At 53.0% G+C, this 25,232-nt stretch overlaps 1 protein-coding gene across 1 annotated transcript in view; it reads left to right on the top strand.

Annotated features, from left to right (window-relative positions):
• The window catches only part of FLT4 (fms related receptor tyrosine kinase 4), a gene marked incomplete at both ends in the record, with an annotated part of 53,594 nt that overhangs the window by 4,843 nt on the left and 23,519 nt on the right, over positions 1-25,232 (top strand). Inside the window, 2 exons of the mRNA XM_084268854.1 lie at positions 16,882-16,978; positions 22,771-23,045. Coding sequence (XP_084124980.1) covers positions 16,882-16,978; positions 22,771-23,045 — 372 coding nt within the window. The remainder of the gene's footprint in view (positions 1-16,881; positions 16,979-22,770; positions 23,046-25,232) is intronic.

Raw genomic sequence — 25,232 nt, 5'->3', positions numbered from 1 at the left:
GCCGGTGGTCCTGGTTAGTGATGGGTAGAGCCCTTGAGTGAGCAGAGAGAAAGAGCAGATGAGATTTTACCTGTCTGCAGCAGCCAACCAGAGCTGGTTACGGCTCTCAGCAGAGCCTGGAAAACCTCAGTTTGGTTACAGAGGGATAAGCAAGAAAATAAGCTCAGCCCTGGTCCCTGCCTCAGCACGTGCAAAGAGGGAAGCAGAGCAGCGCAGTGATGCTCTCTGGAGCTGGTGCTGCCATGTGAGCTGTAGCCACCCACCCGTGCTGTGGGCGCAGAAGGGTTAAGCCTTCTCCTGGCTGTGGCTCCAGCTGGCTGGGCAGTTGCCAGCCGGTGCACTGAGTCTGCCCACCTCGGCCTGCAGTGCTAGCACCAGTGACACAGTGCCCATGCACCATCCCACCACAGCCACCCTGCCCCTGGACAGGCCCTGGGGACCAGGGCATCCCCCTGGGGAAGGGTTAAGTGAAGAGGAGCGGTGCCGATGCCAGGCTGGGTGTCCAGGTTCTCCCTTGGTGGAGGTCAGCGGTGGTTCATGGGAAAGGAAAAATTGGCAGCTGGGCCGGATGTCCCTGCATTTCCCCTCTTCCTGCAGCCGCCTGAACGACGTTCCTTATTTAGCTTTCCTGACGGACAGGAGGAATCTGATGGCGGAAACTGTCACTGCCTGATAACAGCTCAGGGACCCCTTTATGATGGGCGGCACGGCAGGGAACAGGGCAGCACTCCCCCTCACCCGGAGGGGAGAGCCGGGCAGTCGGGGCTGCCCTTTGCACCGGGTTGTCGGGGGCGGCCGCGGGTAGGGAGGGAAGGGCACTGGCAGCCTTTCCCTTTGTGCTGGTTTGTGTACAACCCCCTCAGTGCTATTTAAAAGACTCTCAAGGCCAAGAAGTGATGGAATATATATATATATTTTATATTGGCTTCTTGTTTTTGGTGAGTCATCTGAGCTGGTGGAAAGGGCAGTGGATAGGGAGAGGGGAGGCATGGAGCAAAGCTGCCCTGCCAAGGTCTGAGGCCGGGCGAGGCTTTCCACTGACTGGCAATGAGGATGTGATGGGCAGCCAGGGCTGGGATGCTTCAGCAGGAGCTGGGAGTGATGGCCAGCACCAGGAGCTAAGCACGTGCATCAGTACTGGGTCTGGCTCCCATACAAGGATGCTCTGACCAAACAGATAAACATTATAAAGGGATGTTACTCTGTGTTTTGTTGTCCTCAGACTTCTCTTCATAGAAGATGGCATCCCGCTAGTGCCTGAGCCACTCTCTCGTGTGCCCATGGTGACCAGCCCCAAAACCACAAAAGGTCCTGAAATACAGCCTGTATTTCAATGTATCCATTGATTTTAATCTTGCATCTGTGGAGGCCACCAGGCTGCTCCCATACCAATAAGAGCATTGTTTCCATGGCAATTAATGTAATTAAAAAGGGCAGAATGTACAGCAAGACTGTATTTTTTAAAGAGCAAGGCAGCCCTGGCTGCTGGACTGGGCACTGGTGTCTCAGTCCGGGCAGTGCACAGATTGGCGTCGCCTGTGCTCTGCGTCGGGACGCACAGGGAGCCGGCTCTGCTGGGCTGGGTGACGTGGGGCTCACTCAGACCTGTGCAAGGGCCACGCTACAGCCTCCCAGCACTGAGATCACTGGTCCTCTGCTGCTCAGAGAGTTTTGTGTTCCCTGGGGTGGTTAGAGCTGCGTGCTCCAAGGTGCGTGTCTGACAGCTTCAGTTTTAGCTGAGCAATATTAAAGATCTCACTGGAAGACTGAAGAGCCCAGCAGGAGCTCCAAGGGATTGTTTCTGTGCTCTCCAAGCAACCCAGTATATGGCCAGGTCACCTACCTGAGCATCCATGAGTTGCAGGATTGAGGTTTAGGTCATCAAACTGTGCTGGTAGCTCAAAACCAAATGCTTTTCACTTCAGCTAAGTTCAAACTCCTTTTGCCTTCACTTTTTGTCATCAAGTGCCACAGGCAGGGAGATTGCTATAAAGGGATCTGCTTTATCAGTCCAGTTGTGTTCATATATTGCTATATCAATGTGTGAGAGGCTGGTAGACACAGGAAGGAAGCAGGAGCTCCAACCCCAAACCCCAGCTCATGTTTTGGATAGCCATGCTGAGGATGAGATACCCATGGGGGATAACAGGGCTTTTCATCCTCCTGGATGTTTTGTGGCAGAAAAAAACCCAGCAGAATTCATATTGCAAGTTATTTGTTTAAAAACATACGTGTTTCTTAAGGTGTCACTTCCTAGCGTGATGCACAGTCGTTATTCCAGCGGGATGAGTAAACTTCCTGCTGTATCTTCCTGGGCAGGAATCATCTGACCTGGTCCCCCTCACATAAAAGTTGAGTGTACATCCTAAGGCTTTGCAGTCAGAGAGGGAGAAGGGCTTTTCTGGAGGCACTCCATCCCATCCTCAAAGATGTGCTAAAGGAATTGCCTTTGGATAGGTGATGGCTGAGACTACCCCAAGCCAGTGTGGTGTCCGCACACATGTGCATCCCCAGGACCAGCACTGCCCCTCGACTAGGATGCTTGTCACCCTCTTCCCTGCCAGCCACCCTGGCTCCCTCCACCTCACAGCTTGTGGCTGCATGAGGGGCTGGGCATGGTCTGGCAGAGGGTAAAACGGAAGAGCAGCATCAACCTAAACAAGTGATGGCCCCAGCCTCGGAAGACGGGCTGGGAGGCAGTGGGATCATGTGGAGTGAGCAGTAGACAAAGGAAGGAAGTTTTTATTACTGGGACAAATCCTGAAGTCCTTCAGTTGTATTTAGGCCAGTGCTTCAAATGACTTCAGTGGAGACTGGGCTGAGTAAAAGAGGGAAGAAAGGGCTTCAGGATCTGGCCCCTGGGTAATTGTGTCACGTGGGAAGCTTATAAAGAATTTGCAGGCTCATGATGGCTTTTCTGAGCTGCTGGTGGTGACCAGCGAGCAGCACCCATGGCAGCCAGGCCTCCCACCTGGGGCACCGTTCCCTTCCTCTCTGGGGACGCAAAGCACCCATCCTGCAGCAGGTTCACCACTTCAGCCACTGGCAGGGCTCAGTGGGGCTTGGCAGACCCTGTGGGGCCCGTCTGGGTACCCAGAGTTGAGTAGTGGCTCCACAAGTTTGTGAAGGTCTCTCTGTATGTTCATAAGACCCAGGAGTCCCACAGAGGGTTTTAGGGTTCTCCATCAGCTTTCTGAGTAACAGAGGTAAATGGGCTCTTCATGTAGCAGGGAAGTCTGCAAAAGGTTTACTGGTTTCAGGTGTTATCCCCAAAAAACCCTACAAAACAGATAGGGGTGCATGGCAGAGCCTGGAAAACCCTCCATTGGTTTCCCCACATGTGGAAGGTCTCGTGTCAGCTGGGGGAAGCATGTATGTGTCTGCACAGATGCATGCGTGTGTGTGCTGGCAGAGAGGTTCAGCTTGGGGCTCAGCTCTCTGTCTACAACATGTTTTCCCCATTGCTGAAATACTGGCGTCTGCTGAGATGGATGCTCAACATAGTGACCTAAAAAAATAAATACTGTCAAAAGTGAGGGTCAAGTCAATAGTTTCAATGGACAGCAGTAAATCTTTGTATTTACTGAGGCAAGAAGGTTGGGAACAAATTGTGGTTTAGGCTCAGATTTGGAAACTGCCAGCTCAGAGTGATGGCAGCAAGAAACATCTCATCCAGCAGAGGTGATGGCATCCAGTATCCACAGAAATCCATCACTAACAGATTCAGTTGTCCAAGCCTGAACAGAGTCCCTAGTGAGGCATAATTTGGCCTAAGTGGCCATCATCCCTTCATCACGCTGCAGTGCTCAGCCCTTGGGAAGCAAAGGGCAGGCTTTTAATGGCACGTCCTGAAAGCGTGGCAGCCAGCCGTGGTGTGGGATGCTCCCATGGGAGATGGATGCATTCACACCAAGGAGCTCCTCGTGCTGCTGGGTGCACAGTCCTTGTGCTGGGATGAAACGTGGGGTAAGCAACCACCCTGCCTGCAAATGGAGTTACCCAGTGACACTGCTGTAAAGCAATTTAGCTAATGTAGCGTGCATCTGGGCCTGATGACTCCTTGTTTGGTTTGTTGGCTGTTGCCAAACTGTCAAATTCAGCAGGTCCTGGGCGGCTCTCTGTAAGTGCTGGCTCTGGCAGTAGCACTGGGATGGGGTTGGGGCGTACTCTGTTCCTTATCTCCTCTCTGTGCTATGATGTCCAAGTGTGCTAGTGAAGGGTACCACATGCCCTGTACTGCTGCGTTCTGGGCAGACAGGCTAGATCCCAGTATGTGTCCCCTTGGGTGATAGTGTTGTGATGGCATTTTGCAACTTGGTTGGGTAGATCCACCACATTTGCTTGCTGAAGTGTTATGAGGATTAATGGGGGCAACCAGAAGCTACAGGTGGTAGCTTCATGTCCCCAGTTTGAATGCTTGAAGGTGGGTTTTGATGTCCTCCAAACCTCCTGTGCTCTAGAGAGGCAGGAACCCATCCAACAACATCAGTCACACCTTCATTGGTGCCCAGGTCAAGATGCAATGCCCGCTGCCATGGTGCCTGCATTGCCCAACACTGCACCTTCACAACACTCGGCATTCATAGTATTTATGGCCACTCCTCACCCTTGGCTGCTTAGACAAATAAAGCCTAATGCAGCCTGAGGCAGCTAATCCCTGGCTCTCCAGCCTCCCAGCAATAACAAGGCCTGGATGGCATTTCAAAGAATGCACTGGGGCAGAGGGGGAGAGCTGGGATCTGTCTTCTCTGAGGTGGTGGAAATACAAGCCTGCCTTCGTTGAAGATAAGTGACGTTGGCTGGGCTAAGCTCCTGCTCAGAGGTTACAGCGGTGATGGAAGGCAGGAGGCTCCACACAGCACTGGCCCCACAGTAACCTTTGCCAAAAGAAAAACACTTCTTAATACAATAGTAGATTTAAAAAAAAAAAGAGAGAGAGAGAAAAATAAACAGGGCCCCTGTGAACTTAGGAAACCTGTGCTGGCGGGAAGAGAGATGCGCGTGGTGGAACGGCCTGAAGAGCACCTGGAAGGGCTCTGGTCCCCAGGCCCATGTTGCTGAGAATGGGAAGGGGCCCATGTCTGTCCTCAGCCCCCTGGTCCAGTGTGGTGCTGAAACAGCCCCACTGCCAAACAGCTTCTCCTGCCTTTGTGGTCTGAGGTGACGTGCCTTCCCTTTGTTCACACCTCGGCTCTCCCATGGGGTTTGGAAGGCCATCCCCAGCCTCACCCTGCATCTCTGAGCACCACGTACCTCGTGGTGACCAAATAGGAACAGCAAGGAAATGGTGTGTTGTCTCTTTAGCACGATTTCCCCGTTGGTACTTGTGCTCCTTCAGTGGAAGTCATTAGCATATGTAAACGCTTCCTTCCCATTGCGCTGGCTTGCGTGCTCTCCCCGCTGAGCTGCGTGGCAAAGGGAAGCACCTTTGGACAGGAAAACAACAGCCAAGCTCTGAGCATTAACAAGAGAGTAGCTGGGGGGTTATGAAACTTGGTAACCCCCTCATAAGCTATTTTTGAAGAGCAGCATAAGGTGTTTTAACTTACTGGCCTTCAAATGGCGTCGAAGTCCAACGCTGCCATTTAGGCTGGGTGTTTCATCGTAGGAACTGTGCTATGATATACAAAGTGTGACATTTCCAGCTCAGCCTTTCTTGGAAGGGAGCTAAATGAGTTTCATAGCTGTGGAGGGGTGCTATGTGGAGGTGGCGAGAGAAATCTGTGCAGATGTTAAACAGCCAGCTAATCTCAAGTGACGCGTATGCCCCAATACACTTTGGCTCTTGGAGACGATGATTATCATCTCCTGCTGCAGCAGGTCCTGGCTTGTGGTCGCAGCTCTGTGCCAAGAGAAACCGAGAGCATGTGTGCTTGTAACTCGCCATCGCTGACCCGGGCAGCCCCCATGGGCCCAGCTTTCTTCCCAGTGCCCTGAGTGTCTCCATCCTCACCAGCTGGGAGTAGTTGGGATTGCTGACCCAGGGGTGAGGAGCAACCCAGAAAAGCCTGGTGCTGGGGGGGGGAGGAGAGCTTTGCTGCACTCTCTAGAGCTCGTCCCTCTTGGGGATGCTGCAGAGAGCAGAGTAAGGTTTTTTATTAACCACATCAGGGAAGGTTCTGGGCTTGGCCAGCTCCAGCTGCTTTCAAAGATGGCAGAAAGCAGAGCTGTGCAGTATTTTCCAGGAGGGTTGGAATTTCTTATTTCCTATGTTGCTGTAGGTGCATTTACCCCAGGGAATTGCACCTCCTGTCCTGCTCGTGTGGATGCCAGGAGGGCTCTTAGATCTGCAGTGAGCGCTCGGAGCTCTTCCAGCAGCCCTCTCTGCTTGTCACGTCTGACCTCGTACCTGAGGTTTCCTTCCTCTGCCGCCACCTCTGATGACTAATTCTCCTTTGAAGAGCATGTGCCTGTGATCTTCCTGCCCCCCCCTCATGCCCACCCCGTCAGAGGCGGCAGGAGGGGTCGCACAGATGCGCCTGTGCGCACGTGCGGGTGTGCACGCGAGAGGCTGTGCCGTGCAGGAGGGTCCGTGCTCTCCTGCTCCCCAGGCAGCAGCTCACTCTCGTGCCCACGACCACTCTTCCCCTTGCTTTTTAATTATTATTATTTTTAGCTTATACTTGGTGCTTGAAAACCCTGCTTTGATGATCAGGAAGTTTAAATTCCTCCTGAGCTTTGCTTCTGCTTCCTACTTTCTGGACCCATCCTCTTTTAATGTTGCTTTTTCATGTCACGTTGGCTCTGGGATAAAGCCATTTTCTTTGTTCCCAGTTATATTTCATTAGAAAGAATAGGGATTCCTTCTTTCTCACTTGAGTATTTGTTTTTTCCAAGCCAAAGCAGCCTAGTTCCTGTTGCTCTACCCTCTGTGGCTCAGGCAGGGATGGAGATACAAACCAGCTGCGTGATGGGCTTGCAGGGTGTCTGGAGCAGATAGGGAATTGAGTCCAGGTTTTCCAAGGCCAAGATAATCATTTAATTGCAAAACTGTTTTCCCCACTTACCCTGTTCATCAGCTTCTCTTGCACCCAGCAGCTGGTGATCAACTTGAGGTTGGGTTGTGCTGTGGACAACAGGCACTGCCAGCTCCGGGGCAGCTGTTTGGTTTGAGGGCTCTGAGTTGATTTCAGTTCACAGCTAAGTAGTGAACATCTGGATGCAAACCCCAGGGAGATGAAGGTGGAGGAGCAGGTTTTTCCCGCTTGGCACAGTGCCCCCCAGTCCAGCTGCATAGTTTGCAGACCCCTGGAAAATCCCAGCATGATCAGCCTGGGCAGGAGGCAGGCAGTGTCCACAGGCTTTGCTCACATGGAGGAAACCTGCCCTGAGCGGGGCACAGAGATTTCTTCAGCCTGTCCATAAGCCAGCAGCCTTGGGAAGAGCTGAACTTCAAAGGCCAGCAATTAAGCCCACACACATCAAGGAAAAAGCAAACCTGTGCTTTTTTTTTCTTTCTAAATGCTGCTGCCCTTTTCTTTCTCTGCTCAGTGTTGACCCTTGGGCTCTGTCTGACTTTCCAGTCAGCTGCCTCATCTCCCAGAGAGAGTTGGATGCCAAAACCTTGCTTAGTTAGAACTCCATCTTCCCCCAGCAGCACATCTGTGGCTTGCTTTGACAGGAGCATCACCTGAGCACAGCCTCTGGGAGCTGCTTGTGGTGGAACTGTAGTTAATGATGTCCAAACCAAGGGTCTCTGCTGCTTCTCAGGCTTTTTCCCTCCTTTGCACCCATGCAGTGAAGCTCCAGGCACAGGGGCTGAACCTGGCTCTGCCTGGGTAGTTACTGGTGTTGGTGTGGGCAGGGGTATGCTCAGGGGGTTCTGATGTACCCACTCTGTTTTGGCAGTGAGTGCTTTACAGACTCCTGTACCTGGATGTGTGTCCTGGATCACTGTGTGTAAAAGCTGGTGGTGACTTGTCCTTCAGAATTTATCCATCTCCCTGAGAATCTCTCTGTGGCTATCCCACACTGACAATATTCACAGTTTAGCTGAGCTGCATGAAAAGGTGTTTTATTGTTCACCTTATAACTTCATCAGTGAATACATTTCCTTTAGTGGTTTACCTTGTGTCATTGTGTAAGCTCTCATTTCTTCTCAGGGGCCAGAGATCTGTCTTTAGTGTCCCATGGGCTGGTACCCACTGCTGCCAGATGTACTCCAGCCAGTAAAGCTCCTCAGTAGTCACAGGGTGGAATTAAACTCTGAATCCTACAATGGTTAGGCAACTCCTGAGCAGTCACAAACAGGTTCACTGGAGGAAGCCAACTACAAGCTTTTCCAGAGCCACCTGCCCAGGGACCCCAGACCCTCAGGGCCCACGGAGGGATGTCCCTGGCCTCTCCTGGCCATCCCTTCAAGCTGGCAATGCCTGTGGGCCAGGTACCAGGTTTGGACTGATACTCATTTCACATGAGCTGCGGGCCATCCGTTGAACCCCTTTGGGTTAGAGATGGTGCTAGTTTCTGTCAGCAGTCCCCTGAAGCCATCGGATCCCTCTGCTTCTTCTGTGCCACATTAATCACGTCCTGCGGGGGCAGAGAATGTGAGCAGGGCAAGATTTTGAAAGAAGTAAATTAAAATGGGAAGAGAAGCAACCTGACAGTTCTTAAGATGTGGGAGGATAATTTTAATTGAGTTTTGCAAGGGTTTAGCCATGCAGTTAATAGGGGCCACTGGAAGAGGGGTGGCTGTGTATGCTAAGCAGGGCGGCTCGCCCTGGGTTCCTGCAGAGCCACAGCGGTGGAAGAGTGGGAGCTGCCACAGGCATTCTGGCAGGCGTGAAGATTTCTGGCCCTTAGGGTGTGAATCCTGTGGACAGAATAGGTCCTGTTCCTGTCTGAAGGTGCTGGGGTCCCCTCCCTGTGCATCCCGCTGAGCCGGAGCTACCGTCCGAAATGTCAGGGAGAGGAAGCAATCCTTGGCTTGTTAGTTTCTACAAGGAAATAAAAAGCACAGATGGTTTGAGCATCCTCTATCTCAAAGGCAGGAAAAGGATTCTCTGGGCAGGAGCAGGCAGCCAACAAACCCGGAGCGATTCAGGGAATGGGGGACCAAACAAAGCGGTGTCTGGCCAACCCCTGGCCAACAGCAGAAAGGGTGGGCCGAGGGGAAACGAGCTCTCTGATGTGCAGGAGCATCCCTCACCCAAGCAAGAGCAGCAAACAGCCGGCTCCCCTGGGACCTGGGGAGGCTGCTGACAGCAGAGATCCTGGAGGAGGTCTGCAGGGTGGCCCCGGCTGACCTGCTGCCCCAGGCCGGACATGTGGCTACCTGACAGAGGCTAACTTTGGCTCAGGACGTAGCCTCTCGGGGAGGATGGAGTAGGGAGCGAGCGCGGGGGGGTGTAGGGAGAGGAAAGACAGCAGGAGACAGAAATGCAAACATGGCCTGACAGCCGTGGGGCAGGGGGAGGGGAGGAGGAAAAAGCAGGGTAAACCTGGCAGGATGGAGCAGGAAACCAGGCTGGAGCAAGGCAGGGCGATGGTGAGATAGTGCTTCCTGCGGAGGGAGAAAGGCAGACAGATAAACGCTCCCAGACAGGCGCTTGTTGACCCCTCTTAGGGATGCTTTGGGATGATGTAGTGGCAGGTCCCAAGGATATGGGTGGTTGTGCCCAGTGCAGGACAGAGTCCCAAAAGCAGGTGGCAGCATGGCTGGACATTGGGTATAGTCTGGGCAGCTGGCTTGTGAAATACCTGGGATTTAAATCCCTGCCTGGAGGCACCAAGGGACTGGGACTGAAGGATTAGGGTTGCTTTGCTCCTCAGGACAGCACAGCACCTTCAAAAGTGGCTTCTGCTTTCAAGCTCCTCTATTTGTGTCCCCTGATGAGGCTCTTGGCTTGCAAGCCCAAAAGACGAAGGAGCCCAGATTGCTCCTGGCTCTCTTTGCTTCGTTCCCCATCAGTGCTGGTGGTTATGAGGCTTTTTGTGCCTTGATAGAAAAGACCCAAGCTAATTAAAGCTTTGAGCACTGAGAGGCCAAACAGACCTGTCGAGGTGAATGCCTTAAGGCCAGAGCAGCCTTTTGGACTGAGGTCGTGGGGCTGTTTGGCTGTGGTGCTGTGGGGCTGGGGGAGCAGAGCAGTGCTGTTGGTCTGGCTGTTGTGACTACTTCTGCTTGTGTTGGAACCATGATGCTATTGCAGGATGCACTGCTTGCATCTCTGCCCACCTCATCCTGCTTGGCTGGCAGGTGTGGGGATGCTTTGGCTAGGGTCTCACCTGGCTGCAGGTGCTGAGAGCCCTAATTCTTGCACTTCACAAATGCCCTTGGATCCATGTCCTTCCTCCTCACCTGGCATTGCTACGGACCAATGGTGCTTGGGATGTCTCTGAGGTTGGTGCCAAGGAAAAAGCATTTCAACCAGCTCTGGTGGCCCCTTGCTCAGCCCTCACATTGGTCCTTGCTCAGGGGGGCTCCTGCCTTCATACACCGATTTACCCAGAGGAGTTTTTGGGGCAAAGTTAAGGGCTTGTTATGTTTTTGATGTTGGACAGGGGGATCAGATATCCAATAACAACGATCACCTCTGGGTTTCTGAGTATTGATTGAGTACCTATAATTAGCAGTCTCTTGCATCCCTTGAGAAAGGACAGCTTGCCCCAGCTGGAGCGAAGGAACAACTGATACTTTAGGAAAATCCAAACGGTGAGGGGATAGACCCACCACACTTTGACATTCCAGGGCTTTAAGGCCCATGGATGAACGTCTCTAGACCAGAGGAGAGCTGTCTTGACAGTGGCATTGCCCACCCTGAGAAGAGGAAAGGTCTTGTCCCAGGTCTGAATGAGATCTCGGCGTGTGGGGGTCAGTTGAGTGGCTGGGACAGCAGTACTGCCAAAGCTCAGCACAGGGGCTGATCCTGCAGGGAGGAGCCCAGCCCCTGTGGTTACCCCTTCCTGGGATGGGTCTGGAGTGATGGTCAACCTTAGGCTGCAGAAAAAGAAACATCTTTCATGAACCCTATAAAAAAGGGACCTGCTTCCATTGCCCTTGTGTAAACACATAGTTCTGTGGGCATTGCCAGTTTACTATCATTATTGGGTTTAATTTATTCATTGTTTATGCCTCTGCCTGTTTCCATCTTGCTCACAGAGCCCTTTAGCTCTCTACCTCCCTGTGTTTCCCCCAGCCCCACTGCAGGCATAGGAGGCTGTTGCCCTGCTCTCTCAGCCCCTGGCACAGGCTGCTGGGCAGAACCTGCTCCGTTTTGGTGTGAATTCCCACCATGGTTTGGGGCTCACCCTGCCCGCTGTGAGGCTGCAGAGAAAACACCTGGCATTTCATCCCCACCTTGGAGCCTGCCATTCATTTCACAGCCTCCTGCGATATCTCACCTCTCTGCAAAACAAGCCTTCCTCCGTGCTGGCGAGCACCAGGAGGAGGAAGAGGAGGAGCTGACAGCCCTACACCCAAATTTCCCCTGCTGTTCTGCCAGCTGCCTGCTCCTTGCGTGATGTGACACTCATGCTTTGTCACTCCAGTCCACAGCTGGATGCTTGCCTTGTGCCTGAGGAGGAGTCGCTCCGTGGGGGAACTTAAGCTCTGTAAGTGGGAAGCTGGACTGGCTCTGCTTCTTGGGATGCTGCAGGTCCTCCAGCACCAGGAACCAGGGCAGTCAGTTATACCAGCATGGGCAAGGTGGGGAAGAAGTAACTGGAGTAGAGGCAGGGGAAATGGCACCTGTGGTGCTGGAGTTAGTTCCTGAAAGCAAGGGGAAATGGTGCACACTTGCCAGCCAATGCTGCTAAATCAGACAAGCCCAGCCTGGAAAGCTGGAGGAGATGTCTGCAGAAAGGGCAGAGCATGTTTTCTCCTCCCTGTCTCCTCAGAGTCAGCTATTGCTGCTCTTCTGCATCAAAAAGGGCTCTTCACTCCCTGCTTCCCCAGTGGCTGGTGGGGTATCAGAATTTTATTGTTGTCTCTCAAGGAGCAGGTCTTTGCTCACATAAGAACTATGCTGTGCAGGTTGAATGTCTGAGCACATGCCAGTGAAATGCCCCACCAACCGGGTCTGCAGGGCCAGCTCAGAGCAGCCAAGGCTTTGGGCTGGTGGAAAAACCCAAGAGAAACAGGAGGTGCTTTGCAAGAGGAGCCACATTGGGTTATATGGCAGCACTGGGTGCTGAGCAATCCCAGGGCATTCAGAGTGCTGTTGAGCCCCAGCCAGGGATAAGCCAGGGCAGCTCTCTGAGCACAGAGAGTCAGAAGAGGCCCACCCGTGATGGTTTGTGGTGCAGATGCAGGGTGTGGGTAGACTCAGGGACTCCATCCTGGAGCCTTGGTCTGGGGATTCAGTTGCTCAATGAGAATCTCCCAGAAGCTCCTTTTGTGGAAAGATCTTAAGTTTCCCCCTTGCTTTGCTGGGATGCTCGTTGACTGGGAATTTTTGCCTGAATATGGCAATATCTTTGGAGAGGCAGTAGCAGGGTCAGGGCAGCTTTTCTTGGGGAAGGACACTCTTTTTTTTTTCCCATTCTAACCTACCTTTTGCTTCAGGGGTTGGGCAGACTGGGTTGGGCTGGGCATGCAAGGTGCACACAGCCTCACCTACATAAGCTTTGCTCTGTACTTGTTGTTTTGCAGCTCTGGTCACAACCCCCCAAAGCAGTAAATGTGGTGGCAGGGGCGCAGGCTGTGCCGGTTTAGCTGGGGACACGCAGCGGCTGTGGCCAGAGTGATCCAGTCCAGTGCTGGGGAAGGAAGTCAGCAAGAAGGACAGAGTGTGAACAAAATCCCTCTCCGGAAAGGCGCCCCGTTAATCAGTCAGCGGGGCCGACTCAGCAGAGAGGGAGGGAAGGGGAAGCGGAGAGGGGCTGAGGTAGTGTGTGGGGGCTCGAAGGGAGGATCCGGTGCAGGGCTTCCTGCGGCTGGAAGCAGAGGGAGAGCAGGAGCCATGTGGTGCCCTACCATGCTGTGCCATGCCGGCACCCCCATCCACACGTAGCCTGTGAATAGGATCCAAAGCTGTTGCTCTCTATGGTGGTGCTGCCTCTGGCACAGGCCGGGTGCTGCAGTGATTTAGGAGTCTGCAGCCACCACAAGGGAACACCAGGCCCCTGGCAAGGCTTTCCCACAATGTGCTTGAGGCACAAGGCTGGAACAAGTGGGCTGCTTGGTCTCTGTGAGACACCCTAGGGTGGGTAGTGCTTTCCAGGGTGAGTGTGGCTTCCCCAGCATGCAGGAAAAGCCCTGGGATGAAAGACCCCAGCGGGCAGCCCTGCCGTGCTGAGAGCAGCAGTGATTTCAGGGTGCAGAAGGAGGTGGAGGGCGCTGGAGAAAATGAAGGAGCTGATGGTGATAAGGAGAAGGCCCTCGGTACAGCCTGGCTCCTTTCAGAGCCACGTGCTGAGAGATCAAGGCTAGGAAAACCTCTGGGAAATGCTCTTCTCTGAAAATAGACAAGGTGAGAGTGGTTGTGGGATCCTGCTTCCTCTCCCAGCATCCCATCAATCCCCCTCTGTTTATTTTAATATCCCACTGCCAGCTTGCTTGGAAACCATCTTGAAAAAACAAAGCTCTCTGAGGCTACCACATGCCTCCTTAATTACATTAATGTTCTCCCCGTGCAAGGGCATGATATGGTGTGCAAGAGAGAGCGGGGTCTGCTTGGAGGGCTGAGGAGATAAAGCATTACTAGGGTTGGAGGTGGAGAAGGAGGAACTCAGAGAAAAGGAGATGCTTCATGCTCTGGAGACATCTCCCTCGCACCCTGGGATTTGCCAGAGACACAAACCATCTGTATGTCAGTTAGCAGAGATTTAATGGCCAAACCCAGCACGGAGTTCAGTGCTGGGGAGAGTGAGACATGGGAGAGAACCGTAGCAAGGCACGTGTTCCCTGCCTGGAGCGGGGGAAAGAGCAGGGGCAGCAATGGGGTAGATCCAGCTGGCAAGCACAAAGAGGGATGGAGAATTTGGGGGGGGGGGGTGGGGTGTGAAGTTGATGACCTTGAAGATGCTTTTGCAAGATGGGAATGACTGTGCATCCCTGTGCCTGTCCTGGATACCATGAGTGGCTGTGGGCACCAGCGCCCTGAGGTGCTGGCCCCAGAATGGAGTGTCAGGGTGAGCACTGCGTCCCCAGGGTGATTCAGGGCATGATGAGGGGAGTCCCTGAAGTTCCCAGCAGTCCAGGACCGGCAAGGAGGCTGGACGGCTGCGAGGGCTGGTCCAGTGCTGGCTGCCAGCAGCAGGAGCGTCCCCAGCCCCGCGTCGCGGTGCTTTCGGAGGGAGCAGTGGTTCCTTTTCCTGTTGTACTCGTGGAGGGCCATGGACAGGATGCATCTGCAGGAATCCCACAGCCTCAACCTGCACAGATCGTACTTTTTCTTTCTTCCCCTCCACCCCCCGGCGTTGTTTGCTAACAGGTCACTGGGCAGCATGTGAAGGGAGGCAGGGGGCTATTTCTGCAGCCATCCTGCTCCCCCTGAGCCCGGTAGAGGGGCAGATGCAGTGCACAGCAATGGCCAAAAGGCTCCTGCCACACTGGACCGCTTAGGGGTTCAAGCAAAGGAGGATCCACTCCAGTTTTGAGATTAAATTCAGCGCCTGTTGTAGCTCACCCCAGGGACTGCCGTGCCAGGGTTTTGGGGAATAGCCTTCTCGCTGCTCTGGGGCACCAGCAGGATGAGAGGGTCTCCTGTCCCCAGCCAGCCCTATAGTAAGCTGTACTGTTTCCATTTTGGGCTGTGTACCCTGATGATGGCAGGCACCCCAGCTGCTTGCTGGGGGGATGGACTGGCAGGCTGCATCCATCTGGAAAGCAGTGTTTGCACTGGGATAAGTGTGTCCAGCATTAATAGGAAATGCAGCTTAGCAGTCAGATTCCTTCCTCCTCCCCCCCCCCCTTTTTTTTTTTAATAAACCTTGTTGCATTTTGAAGGGATTTCACCAAAAATGTGGTCGTTTATTTTCACAGCCCCAGGGCACATTTTTGTGTGTGACATCTGATGTCCCCTCCCTCCAGGAATGGGAGGTTGGAGGCACCGGGCAGGGTGTCCTCCATGGGGGCTGAGCACCACCCAATCCCAGGGGCCGCAGTGACGCTGACCCACGTGCTGTATGACGAAAGATGGCTGCTGCCCTTGTTGTTGTCATTGAGCAAGGGGTGCCTGTAGGATGGGCCTGGGGGAGCGGGACCCCCATGGAGGTGGGCTGGGGCAGCCCCTGGGCTGATGCCACCTCATGCAGGAGAGGGAAGAAGAGGTGGGAGATGGTGGGGGGAGATGGCCCGTGCCCTGCTGTTGCCATGGGGGCAGCCGCGGGGACACCACCACGGAGCCATGCGCTGGCGGGAAGGAAGTGGAGAACAATCGGGGAGAACAAGCCGGCAGCCCGGGCCTGGCTGTGACGGCGGTGCCGCTCGGCACGTCCCTCTGCCGTCGCATTCCCCTTGGCAGCTTCTCCTAGCAGTGGTGGACACTGGGCACCCCGGCTCCTCCGCGGGCCTGTCTCCTCATGCCACCCCTCAGAGGTCTTGTGTCAGAGGGGCTGGCAGCCACCTGGCGTCTCCTGTGTTGGAGACAAAACCTGCATGAGCAGGTTTCCCCATTGAGAAGCGTCCATTGCATGGCTCTGCCACAGGCCTTCCAAGGCCTGCAGTCCTCAGGCCATGGCTTTGGAGGAGAGGTGGCATAAAGTGTTCTTGTTGCTTGGGAAACTCATGGAAACTCCATGTCCTCAAGACCTCTCCCTCCCTACCAGATCTCTCCAAAACTGGTAAACAGCTTTGAATGTCACAAAGGGAAGAGAGTCATGCACAGAACGTGGCTGCAGAAACCTCATGTTTCTGTAGAAAAATCCAGCTAGCAGCATATTTTTGCATTCTTTTCTTCCTTAGCATTTAGCATCTACCTGACTCACAGCTTCACATTTTGCAACTTTTTTTTTTTCCCCTTCTATTTCTGGTTAGTTTACTTGCTTGTTTGTGCAGTCACCAAGGCTTTGCTTTTGAATTATCTCCTGTCTCCAGAAGCTGGAGTTTTAAGATAAAGATCATGAAGTAATGACAGTCAGCAACACCGTGCTAATGAAAAACAACTGTTACATCTCGGAGGTTAACCGGTACTTCGAGATGTTTTGCCCATGAGGAGCTCACTCGGGCTGCGTGTCTGGCATGCCGGAGATGCAAGCACATGAGAAGTGGGACTCTCCCAGACAAAAGATGGGAGAAGCAGCGTGTGGTATTGTGTTTAACTGCCCATCCTTGAGCCTGGATAATTTCACTCCTGGGATGCCTGTCCAGCTGCCGTGCAGGGAAAGGGGGCTGGTGTAATCCGAACAGGTTTGGCCCTGTTTGGGTGACTGCCTGTCTGAAGAGTGCCTGGCAGGAGAAGGGCATTCACCGAATGCCTGCTGGCTCCTGAGAGCATCTCTGCACAAACACAAGAGTTTTGCATTTGTGGAATCTGGGCACCTCTGATTTGTCCCCCTGATTACAGAAAGCCACATGCACGTAGAAGAATCTGCCAGACTCCCTCCAGTTGCCAGATAAGATCACTTCAGAGCAGTAGTCCAACCTCAGTCAGCTGGTGAGGAATGGCCACACCTGTATCCCCTGATTTCTGATCTTCCATTCTTTTTCTGACCCTCATCTGTGCTTGTCTGTCTGTCTGTCTTAGCCCAGGGGCTGCTTGGCCCCAGCCCTAGAGCTGTTGTTGAAGAGTGGCAGCTCACTAGAGCCAGGAGGGCTGCAGTTGAATCATTTGTGTCCCAGAGAGGCAGTTACTAAACTATGTGGAAGCAGAATCCTACAAAATGTTTCCTTCAAGAGGCTTTGCCACTTTCCAGGCTCGTGATGCCAAACCAGCTGCTGACCACAGCAGTGGGTGTAGACAAGCAGATGTCTGCATCATCCTATCTCTCTCTCCACAGATCTGGTGAGCAGCTATTCTATGACCCCCCCTACTCTTAGCATCACTGAGGAGGAACACGTCATCAACGCCAAGGATACGCTGACCATCACCTGCAGGTAAGGCACACGGCTCTGCCTAGACTGCTCTTACCTGCTAAGTGTTGGAGGACCAGACAAAGGCATCCCACCAGGGACATCTTGGCTGCAGCACATCTGCAAATTAGCACAGCTGACTAGAAACCTTCCACGGTGTGAATTCATCTAATTAATTAATTGAAAAAGAAGCTGAAGATGTCTCAAAGGAGATGGTGATAACCTCTGCTGTAGTCTTGCAGGCAGAAAACAGATACAGAAACATTTATGTGATCTGATAGCTTCCTTGTAAGCTCTTCAGGGGAACTGGCCTTCCTAACTCTCCTTGTGTTTCTCTGACGTTACTTATTCTCACCTCATCAGGGGCTGCTAAGGGTTGTACTTCTGGTTTTTAAATCTGGTAGGTCATTTTGGAGGACACTGAGAAATATCCATGGATAAGGCAAGTTTTTTCTTAGTAGTGGCTGTGAGAGGCTTCTAGCTTTTCTAGGAAGCTGTGATTTAATGCTCTGTTTTGTATACATGGGGGTGAAGAGAAGCCCCAGCTAGGCCAAGAGTATAACACTGAGAGGCACTGGAGAGTTGCTGGTTGATCTGGAGACTGTGGCTCTGGGAAGGTGATGTGCATGAACTGTTTTCTCCCATGCTGGAGCACTTCTTGGCTGTACATGTTGTCAGTACTCTCCCCTATCCTGGAAAGAAGAAACAAAACAAAACAAAACAAATCAATTGGGAGAATTACCAAGGTCAGTTTTCCTGACAAAGCTGGAGTTTCCCTTCAGCAGCTGAAAGCAGATCCGTGCTTGGGATCCGAGTGCTAGGGCCCAATGGGGGCATAATTCAGCCCGGGCCCCAAATGGGAGTTTCTCAGTGTTATATATAACCATGGAGCAATTACTGCAGCACTTGGCTGGCATTGCATGCGTGTCTTGTCACAAGCATATTTAACTTCTCCTGGAACAGATGGCATTGCTTTTACTTAGTGAATCAGTTCATAGCCAGGGGATAAGGACAGAGGAGAGGTGGTTGATGGCCACGGTGAACTGATTTCACTCAGCCTGGGAAGCTAAGTGGTTGTGGGCTTGTTTGGATGGTGACCAGAGGGAGCCATGGTATGTGCTAGGTTGTAGGCAATGTGTGAGCTGGAAGGACTCTGGTCAGCCATATAGCTGCTGGAGGGGGATGGGGGCATAGAGGGAAAGGGAGAGTCTGGGCACACCAGTGCTGTGCCATGGCAGTTGTCTCCAGAGGGATGTGGGAGCTGTCACTCTCTGTTAAAATGTTGTATTCATTATTTATCAATGAACACAAAGGAAAATCACATGAAGTGGAAAACAAATTTCTTCCTTCCAGTTCAGACTCTGCATGGTCTGCTCTTGCAGAGAGCATGGGACAAGCTGTGCAGCCTCTCTGAGAGGCAGCAAGCTCTGTGTTTCCTGCTGCAGTGCCAAGGCTTGTCTTTCAGGCTCACTAGGCGGCATCCACACCACACGCTGGTGTGGACAGTGCCGAGATAAGGAGCATCCTTAGCCCTGGCTCCCAGGTGCTGTGCAAGGCAGAACTGGCCAGCCAAAGAGCAGCAGGGCTATCTGCAAACAGTACTAAACCCCATGCAGCTTCTGCTCATGTCTCTCCCTGGCTGCTCCCTGCCTCTGCCCCCTGCTAAACCCAGATGTGCTCGTCGGGGCTGGGCACTGCCCTTCATGCCATCCACAGATAGATAAGTCTCAGCATCTCCTGTGTGGCTCAGGGGTTCCCCTTCTCTCTCTGGGCTCTCAGGCTTGTGCTTGTCTGATGAGGAGAGGATTTTGACTGTGGGACACTCTTACTTCATTTGAATTAAATCTTTCCTGGTCCCTGGACCTCTAATTACACCCAGCTGCTTCTCCAACCTCTTCTCTGGACCATGGCCCACCCTGGGAAGACCTGGCTTGTGTTAATGGGAGCTGAAGGGAAAAACATGCAGACCACCAAGAGAACAGGCGAAGGAAAGGGTGATGGGGCAGGGTTGGGCAGAAACAAATACAAAATCAAATCCAGGATCCAGGGATTCCCTGCTGAGTATTGTGTTGGAGGTGGCTTCAGTTTGACCCTGGTCTTCCCTTGAGAACAATGTCCTCTGGCTGCTCTTTGAGCTGCCCTGGAGCCAGGAGTATAGGCCTGCTTGAAGCAGTGCTGCAGCAGAAAGCTGAGCTTAAAACCCTCCTGTGAGACTCCCTGGAGACCTTTCAAGCTTCACCCACTGAGCGTGAGAGTCCTGCAGCTGGCTGCGCTCTCAGGCTCCCTTGCAGCAACCCAGAGCTCACATACCAGCAGCTCCCCTCCTGCTCTGCTGCCTGCCTAGCCTCATCGGTGATCAGCATCCAGGCCACAGAATAAGAGACTCCTCAGGAGCTGCCGTGTTTAATGGAGGCCCAAAGATACACCACACCTGGATGGAGCCACCATGCTGCAAATGGTATCACATACAGGGAGGCACCCCTGTCACTCAGCACAAAGAACCCTGGAGAGATCCAGACAGAGCAAGGCACCAGTGTAGGAGCATTCCCCAAAATATAGATCATGCCAGGCCTGGCTGAGAGCCCCAGTGGTGTTTTGACCTATGCATGTGGCAGAGCAGCACAAAGGGGCTGGTGCTCACATGGACAGTGCATCTTTTATTAGCTCCCCTCCCAAAAGGAAGGCAAGAATATTGTGAGTCTCTGCATTCACGCTCTCAGCAGCCTGTGCTGGGGAAAACCAGAGAGCTTGTGTTGTTCTGGCTCATAAATATTGGAGCAGAGCCCACAGAAGCTGGCTGTACAACAGCTGGAGCCTCCAGAGAGATCAACTCGATCCTGGTTGTGCCACCCCATCCCACCCCATCCCATCCCACAGGTACTGAGCACTCAGGTAGAGTAGAGTGTCACCCAGCCATGGTATATATTTCCTCTTGCTGCCCAGTGACCAGAGCTGACACGCAGGCACTTGCAGATGCACAAACCCTGCTCTGGCAGAGGAAGTCTTTGACCCCTGAGCCCTCTTGGCTCCCACAGAGGAAATGAGTGCTGTGGCAGGGCTGGAGGAGCCTGAGAACAAAGCAGTGCCATAGCTGCTCCAGAGCAGTGTCCGGGGATACACAGCACCTGCTGCTCCTCCCTCTATGTGTATGACTGCTGTGATGTCCTCTGTTGTGCTGAGGGGAAGGCTGTCTTAGCCCAGCTAATCCACAAAGCCACAGCCAGCTTTGCCCATCACACCACACTTAGGAGCTTCAAAGAGGATTGAAGGAAATGGTGCCAATTGCAACGCCTCCCTTGAAGAGCATCTGTCCTGAAAAGATTCAGGGAAGCAGCTGTGGAAAAGTCTACAGTGCATCTGTTTCCAGCTGGCATCAGCAGGCTCCATCGCCCAGAGGCACATTATCACAGAGCTGCAAGAAAACAACCTGGGAACAAATCCTTGAAGGTGACAGGAGGGAGGAAGCCATCCAAAACTGCTGCCTGGACCTTTCCCCAAATGAAGAGGGTGGATTCTGAAGTAAACCCAAGTGAGCCTGGCCTGCCCTCATCCCTGTCTTCTGGTCCTCTTATCACACCAGCAACGCTGACTGGGACTCGTGCTAACACCTATACCTGCCGTGTCCTCCCCGAATCTGGTCAAGCAACACATGATGCAAGGAATGCCCCAGCTTAGAGCTGCCCACAGGCTGGTCAGCAGGTCTGTTTGTACTGGCCCATCCGTGTTTATACAAGTATGTGTCACTCAGCTACTGCTGGCCTTGATGGTTAATAAAACAAGTGGATCTGATAATGCGTGAAAATCCCAGTGGGTAAACAAACAGAAAGCGGAAACGCTGGAGACTTGTGCAATTACCCTGCTCCACATGGAGTGCCAAAAATGCCTGAGCAAAGGCAAAGAGCTTTGGGGCTCCTTTGTGCAGTCGGGGTCTGAAGAGCTTAGCTCTGGGTTCAGAGCAGGGCCAGCCCATGGTCTGCACCTGGTGCAGCGGGGCCGTGGGTGCAGCCACAATGGGCATGGCAGAGGCCACTGAGTGTTACTGGCTTCATGATCACATTTACTATTATTTTCTCTGTGCATGCATAGAATAGGAAAACCTCAGAATTTTAGAGTCTTCTTTACTTTATTGAAGTGTCTGTGAGACTGATCCCTTGGAAAAGCCTGCTGGGATTCATGGACACAAGTTGCTGGAGGTGTACTTCCAGGCACTGATGGCCTTTTTAATGAAAGAAGAAGTTTGAGCTGGGTCAAGGAGGGGGCTGTGTGGCTGTCCCCATGGGCACGTCACTGACTCCAGAGCCCCTGTGCCTGAGAGTGCAGCACACAGCGTCTGAACTCATCCACGGCGAGCTGGGCAGCGGGAGCTGAAAGAGAGCAGCGCGCACGAAGACAAACCAGCTGCTGAAAACAAACACAAAGGGGCAGGTCTTTCCTTCACACTTGGACAGAAATCCTGTCCTCACTGCGTCTGAGCCATTGTGACCTGCGATGGCACCTTATCTCGCTTCCTCCTCGCTGTCCCTTGCTGTCTGGATCCAGCTATCGGTGACGGTCACAGTCTGGCTCTGCTTTAAAGAATCTGCCCACAGAGCTGCCCTGGCAGAGGAGCTGCGTGTGCCAACATGCCTATTCCCAGCTTGCATAATAGATGAGCCCAGTTTCCCCTAATAGAGCAAATGGTGCTGACAAAAAGCCATTTTTACCCCCACAGCTGTTTCTTCCAATGGCTTTTTTTCCCCCCCATTCCTTTTTTTTTTTTTTTTTGCTCATTCTTAAGTGACTTTTAGCTACTCTGGCAAACTTTCAAGTGGGGACTAGGCCTTCCTCTGAAAGGGGCTCTGATTTCACAGAAGGGAACTTCCAGCATGGAATAAAAGCTTGGTTTGTTTGTAGTAAACAAGTGTAGTTATAGCAAGCTGTGGTGGCACGTGCACAGGCGTGCAAGTCACCCTGCCCTGGAGATCCTCTGCTATATATAAATACACACGTGCACGCTCTGTCTGGGGAGTTCTTGCAGTTCCTGAACTTCTCTGTTTGACTTCAGGCTGCTGGTGAATAGGTTCTGTGGTTGTGATCTGGTGTCTATGTCTGTGCAGAGGTGGGAAGGGGCATCAGCCCCAGGCCAGCCAGGGGAGTGTGCTGGGGGGGGGGGGGGGTTGAAGGGGCTGCAGGGCACTGTGCAGAGCAAGGGAAGCCCCTCCCACAGCAGTGGGTAAGGAAATAAAACTGGCAGATGGATAGAAAGTGATCAGCTGAGCCTCCCCTTGTTTTCTCCTTGCCTTCTTTTACCCCTGACTCCCTCCTGCTTTTCTCTTTTCCCATTTTCTTTCCAGTCTGCTCTCCTTCCCACTCCATTCATCACATCACAAGCCCCAGCCAGCAGCTGCACTAAGCCAAGGGAACTCATCACATCCATGTGTTTTCTTAATAGCTCTGGACCCTTTTAATAACAACAGGGAATAGAGAATAGATGGAGCCTTTCCCTCAGGGCCCTGCGTGGGTCCCTGTCCTGGCATCAATACCAGTAGGACAAAGTCATGGGAGGGGGAGACCTGCTTGTGAGTGGGCTGGTATCTTAGGGCTTAGCATGGCCAGAGACGTGGCCCAGGGAAGGGAATGAGCCTGTGCTTGCCCAGCAATTAGTGAAGATGCTCTCCATCTCTTCATGCCGGCTGTTTTCCTTGGAGGATGGCCATTCCTCCATGCCTCAGCCTGAGAGCAGTGGCTGCTTGGGCCACATGTGGATGAGCAGTTAAATCCCTGCTGCCTTCATCCTGCCCAGCCCAAAGCTAACTCTCCTCTTTACCCCTGTCTAGAGGCCAGCATCCCTTGGAGTGGTCGTGGCCAGGGGGCAAGGTGGACCCTGCCGGGAAGGAGAAGGAGACAGAGCTGGTGGTTTCAACAGCCCCCAGCAGCGGCCACACAATCCGAGAAGAGGACTGTGAGGGGACTGGCACGAAGCCCTACTGCAAAGTCCTCCTGCTGACCGAGACACAGGCGAATGACACGGGTTACTACCGCTGCTACTACAAGTACATCGATGCCAAAATCGAGGGCACCACAGCAGTCAGCACCTACGTGTTTGTGAGAGGTAAGAGCCCTGCGGCCGTGTGCGTCTTCAGGCTGGGGAGCTCAAGGGCAGCCTATGCACCAGCATAATATCAGAAACATTAAATAGCCCAACGTGGCCCCTGGCCTCCCAGAGCAGAGTGTGGCTGCTGTGGGCTCCGGGGGCCAAGGGCTGGCTCCCTGCACTTGGAGGGAACCAATATCCATCCTCTTCTGGGGGATGGCAGCAGCGCCTCAGATTCAATTATGTCCAGGCCCGGGGGCATTGCTCCAGCCGGGCTGGAATGTAGGAATTTAAGGAGTGAGAGCTGGGCCTCAGAGACGTTCTGCTGCTAAAAAAAGCACAAGAGTTAGCTTCTGGGCAGCTGGGGGCTCTCCAAGATGCTCGTGGCTAGGGATGATGATGTTCCATAAAGCTGAGACAGAGAGGGAGAGGAGGGGTAGTACAAACATGCCAGGTACAGGCCCCTCCTGTCTCCAGGCTGGATGGCCTCAGAGCTGTTTCACCATGGCAGACCCAGATGCTCCTTTCCACAGTCTGCACAGGGGCTGCCCACACAGGCAGGAGTATCAGATGTGTATTGGAGGAGGAGCCAGGGCTAGAACCAGGCTTGGAGCTGGAACCTCAGCTCAGCAAGTGGCTGCAGGGCCAATACTCATGGCCTCCATGCCCCAGGGGCTTCTCCTCCACTGTCTCCCCCACTGCTCACAGCATGCTCAAGCAGAATAACTGAGTCTTGTCCCCTGGAAACAGTTGGCTGAGCTATTTCTCTTTCCGCCCCCATTTATTAGTTGGTGCAGTTGTCACAAGCCAGGCAGGTCATGACATACATGATGCATTTTTCAGAAGTCTCAAGGCAAAGCCAAATTTGCCTCTGCAACTATGTGGAGAAAAATGCAGGGACAAATCAGAAAAGCTGGGCAGCTGCTGGACAGGAACCAGGGTCTGTTTGGGCAATTGTCTCCTCTTTCCGTGGGCTCTGCTGCCCATCCCTGCATCCCAGGCGTGTTGTGAGACATCTGTGAGGTGGACAGGGGTGTTCAGACACTCTAGAGCGTTGTATCAGGATGGAGGCAGAGATCTCCTTACACACCCTGAAAATAAGCACAGCCTAACAGCCTTGCATGCAGGGAGTGCTTTTGCAAGAGCTGGATTTGCTTTGTGATCCAGCACATGCCACTTCCTTTGCGCCCTTGTCCACCTTCTCTCACCTGCACCCTCCTGTCCAGCTCAGTAATGGCTCTGGCTCTCCTGTTCACCAGAAAGCAGCAAGCGTGGCTGCGTGGTGTAGCTGAAGGGTAATAAATCCCACACTGCTGGGCCCCATGGGACTCCCAGTGCCCGTGGACAGACAGCGTGTATGCAACAGATCCAGCCAACACCTCGCCGCGTTGCTGCGCACATGGTTACACAGCACATGTTCCTACTTGTTCCAATCAGGCTGTGCCCTGTTAGGGCTATCAAACATGCAGGAAACCTCAGAATTCGCCTCTCCAGACAGGACAGGCTTGCAGGCAGGAGAAGGGACGTGCCAGGAAAACCCAGCCATACGGTAACCATAGCCATTGTAGAACATCCAGATAAAACCTTGCCTGTTCCTGCTGAACTGGGCTGCAATGTGTCCCTAGAGAGCTTGGAAGGGCTGATGTAAGTGTCAGGGATGTCTGGAGACAGCATGATCAGACCACAGGTTTATCCATCAACCTCATTTCTCATGTTAAGAGCTTGGTGGAATTGTCAGGAACAAAATACCTGTGCTTGGCTTGGAAAATGGGTTCTTCTGTATTTTACCTGCAGCTCAGTTCTCAAATGACCTCTCCACACATACGTCTCATTTCCCATGTGTCTGGTTGGGTGTGGGTTTTTTACTGCAGCTACAGATAGTGCTGTAAACACACAGAATGCTTCATCGGGGTGGAATAGGGGTATGTACGGTTCCCATCTCATAAAGCTGAGCATATATTGATGAAGAAGATGTTAAATTATTCCCATCCGAGCCATTAAGACAGCCTTACAGAAAAGGGGTGACGTGGTCAGAGAGGGGAGTTAGTGCCTGAATCACAAGCTCATTGGCAGCAGGACCAGCCCAGTAAATCAGTCAGTTCTTGGCTGCCATCTGAGCTCAGAGGGGACCTCATAGTCTCTTACCTCTGGCAGTTGTGTGCCTCCTCCCTCTCATGTGTCCTGGGCTCAGGAGAAGAATGAGGA

The sequence above is a fragment of the Gallinula chloropus genome (genome assembly GCF_964237585.1).
Source record: "Gallinula chloropus genome assembly, chromosome: 10".
Taxonomy (NCBI): domain Eukaryota; kingdom Metazoa; phylum Chordata; class Aves; order Gruiformes; family Rallidae; genus Gallinula; species Gallinula chloropus.
The sequence above is the reverse complement of the archived record's forward strand: the minus strand, read 5'-3'. Positions and strand labels throughout refer to the sequence as shown.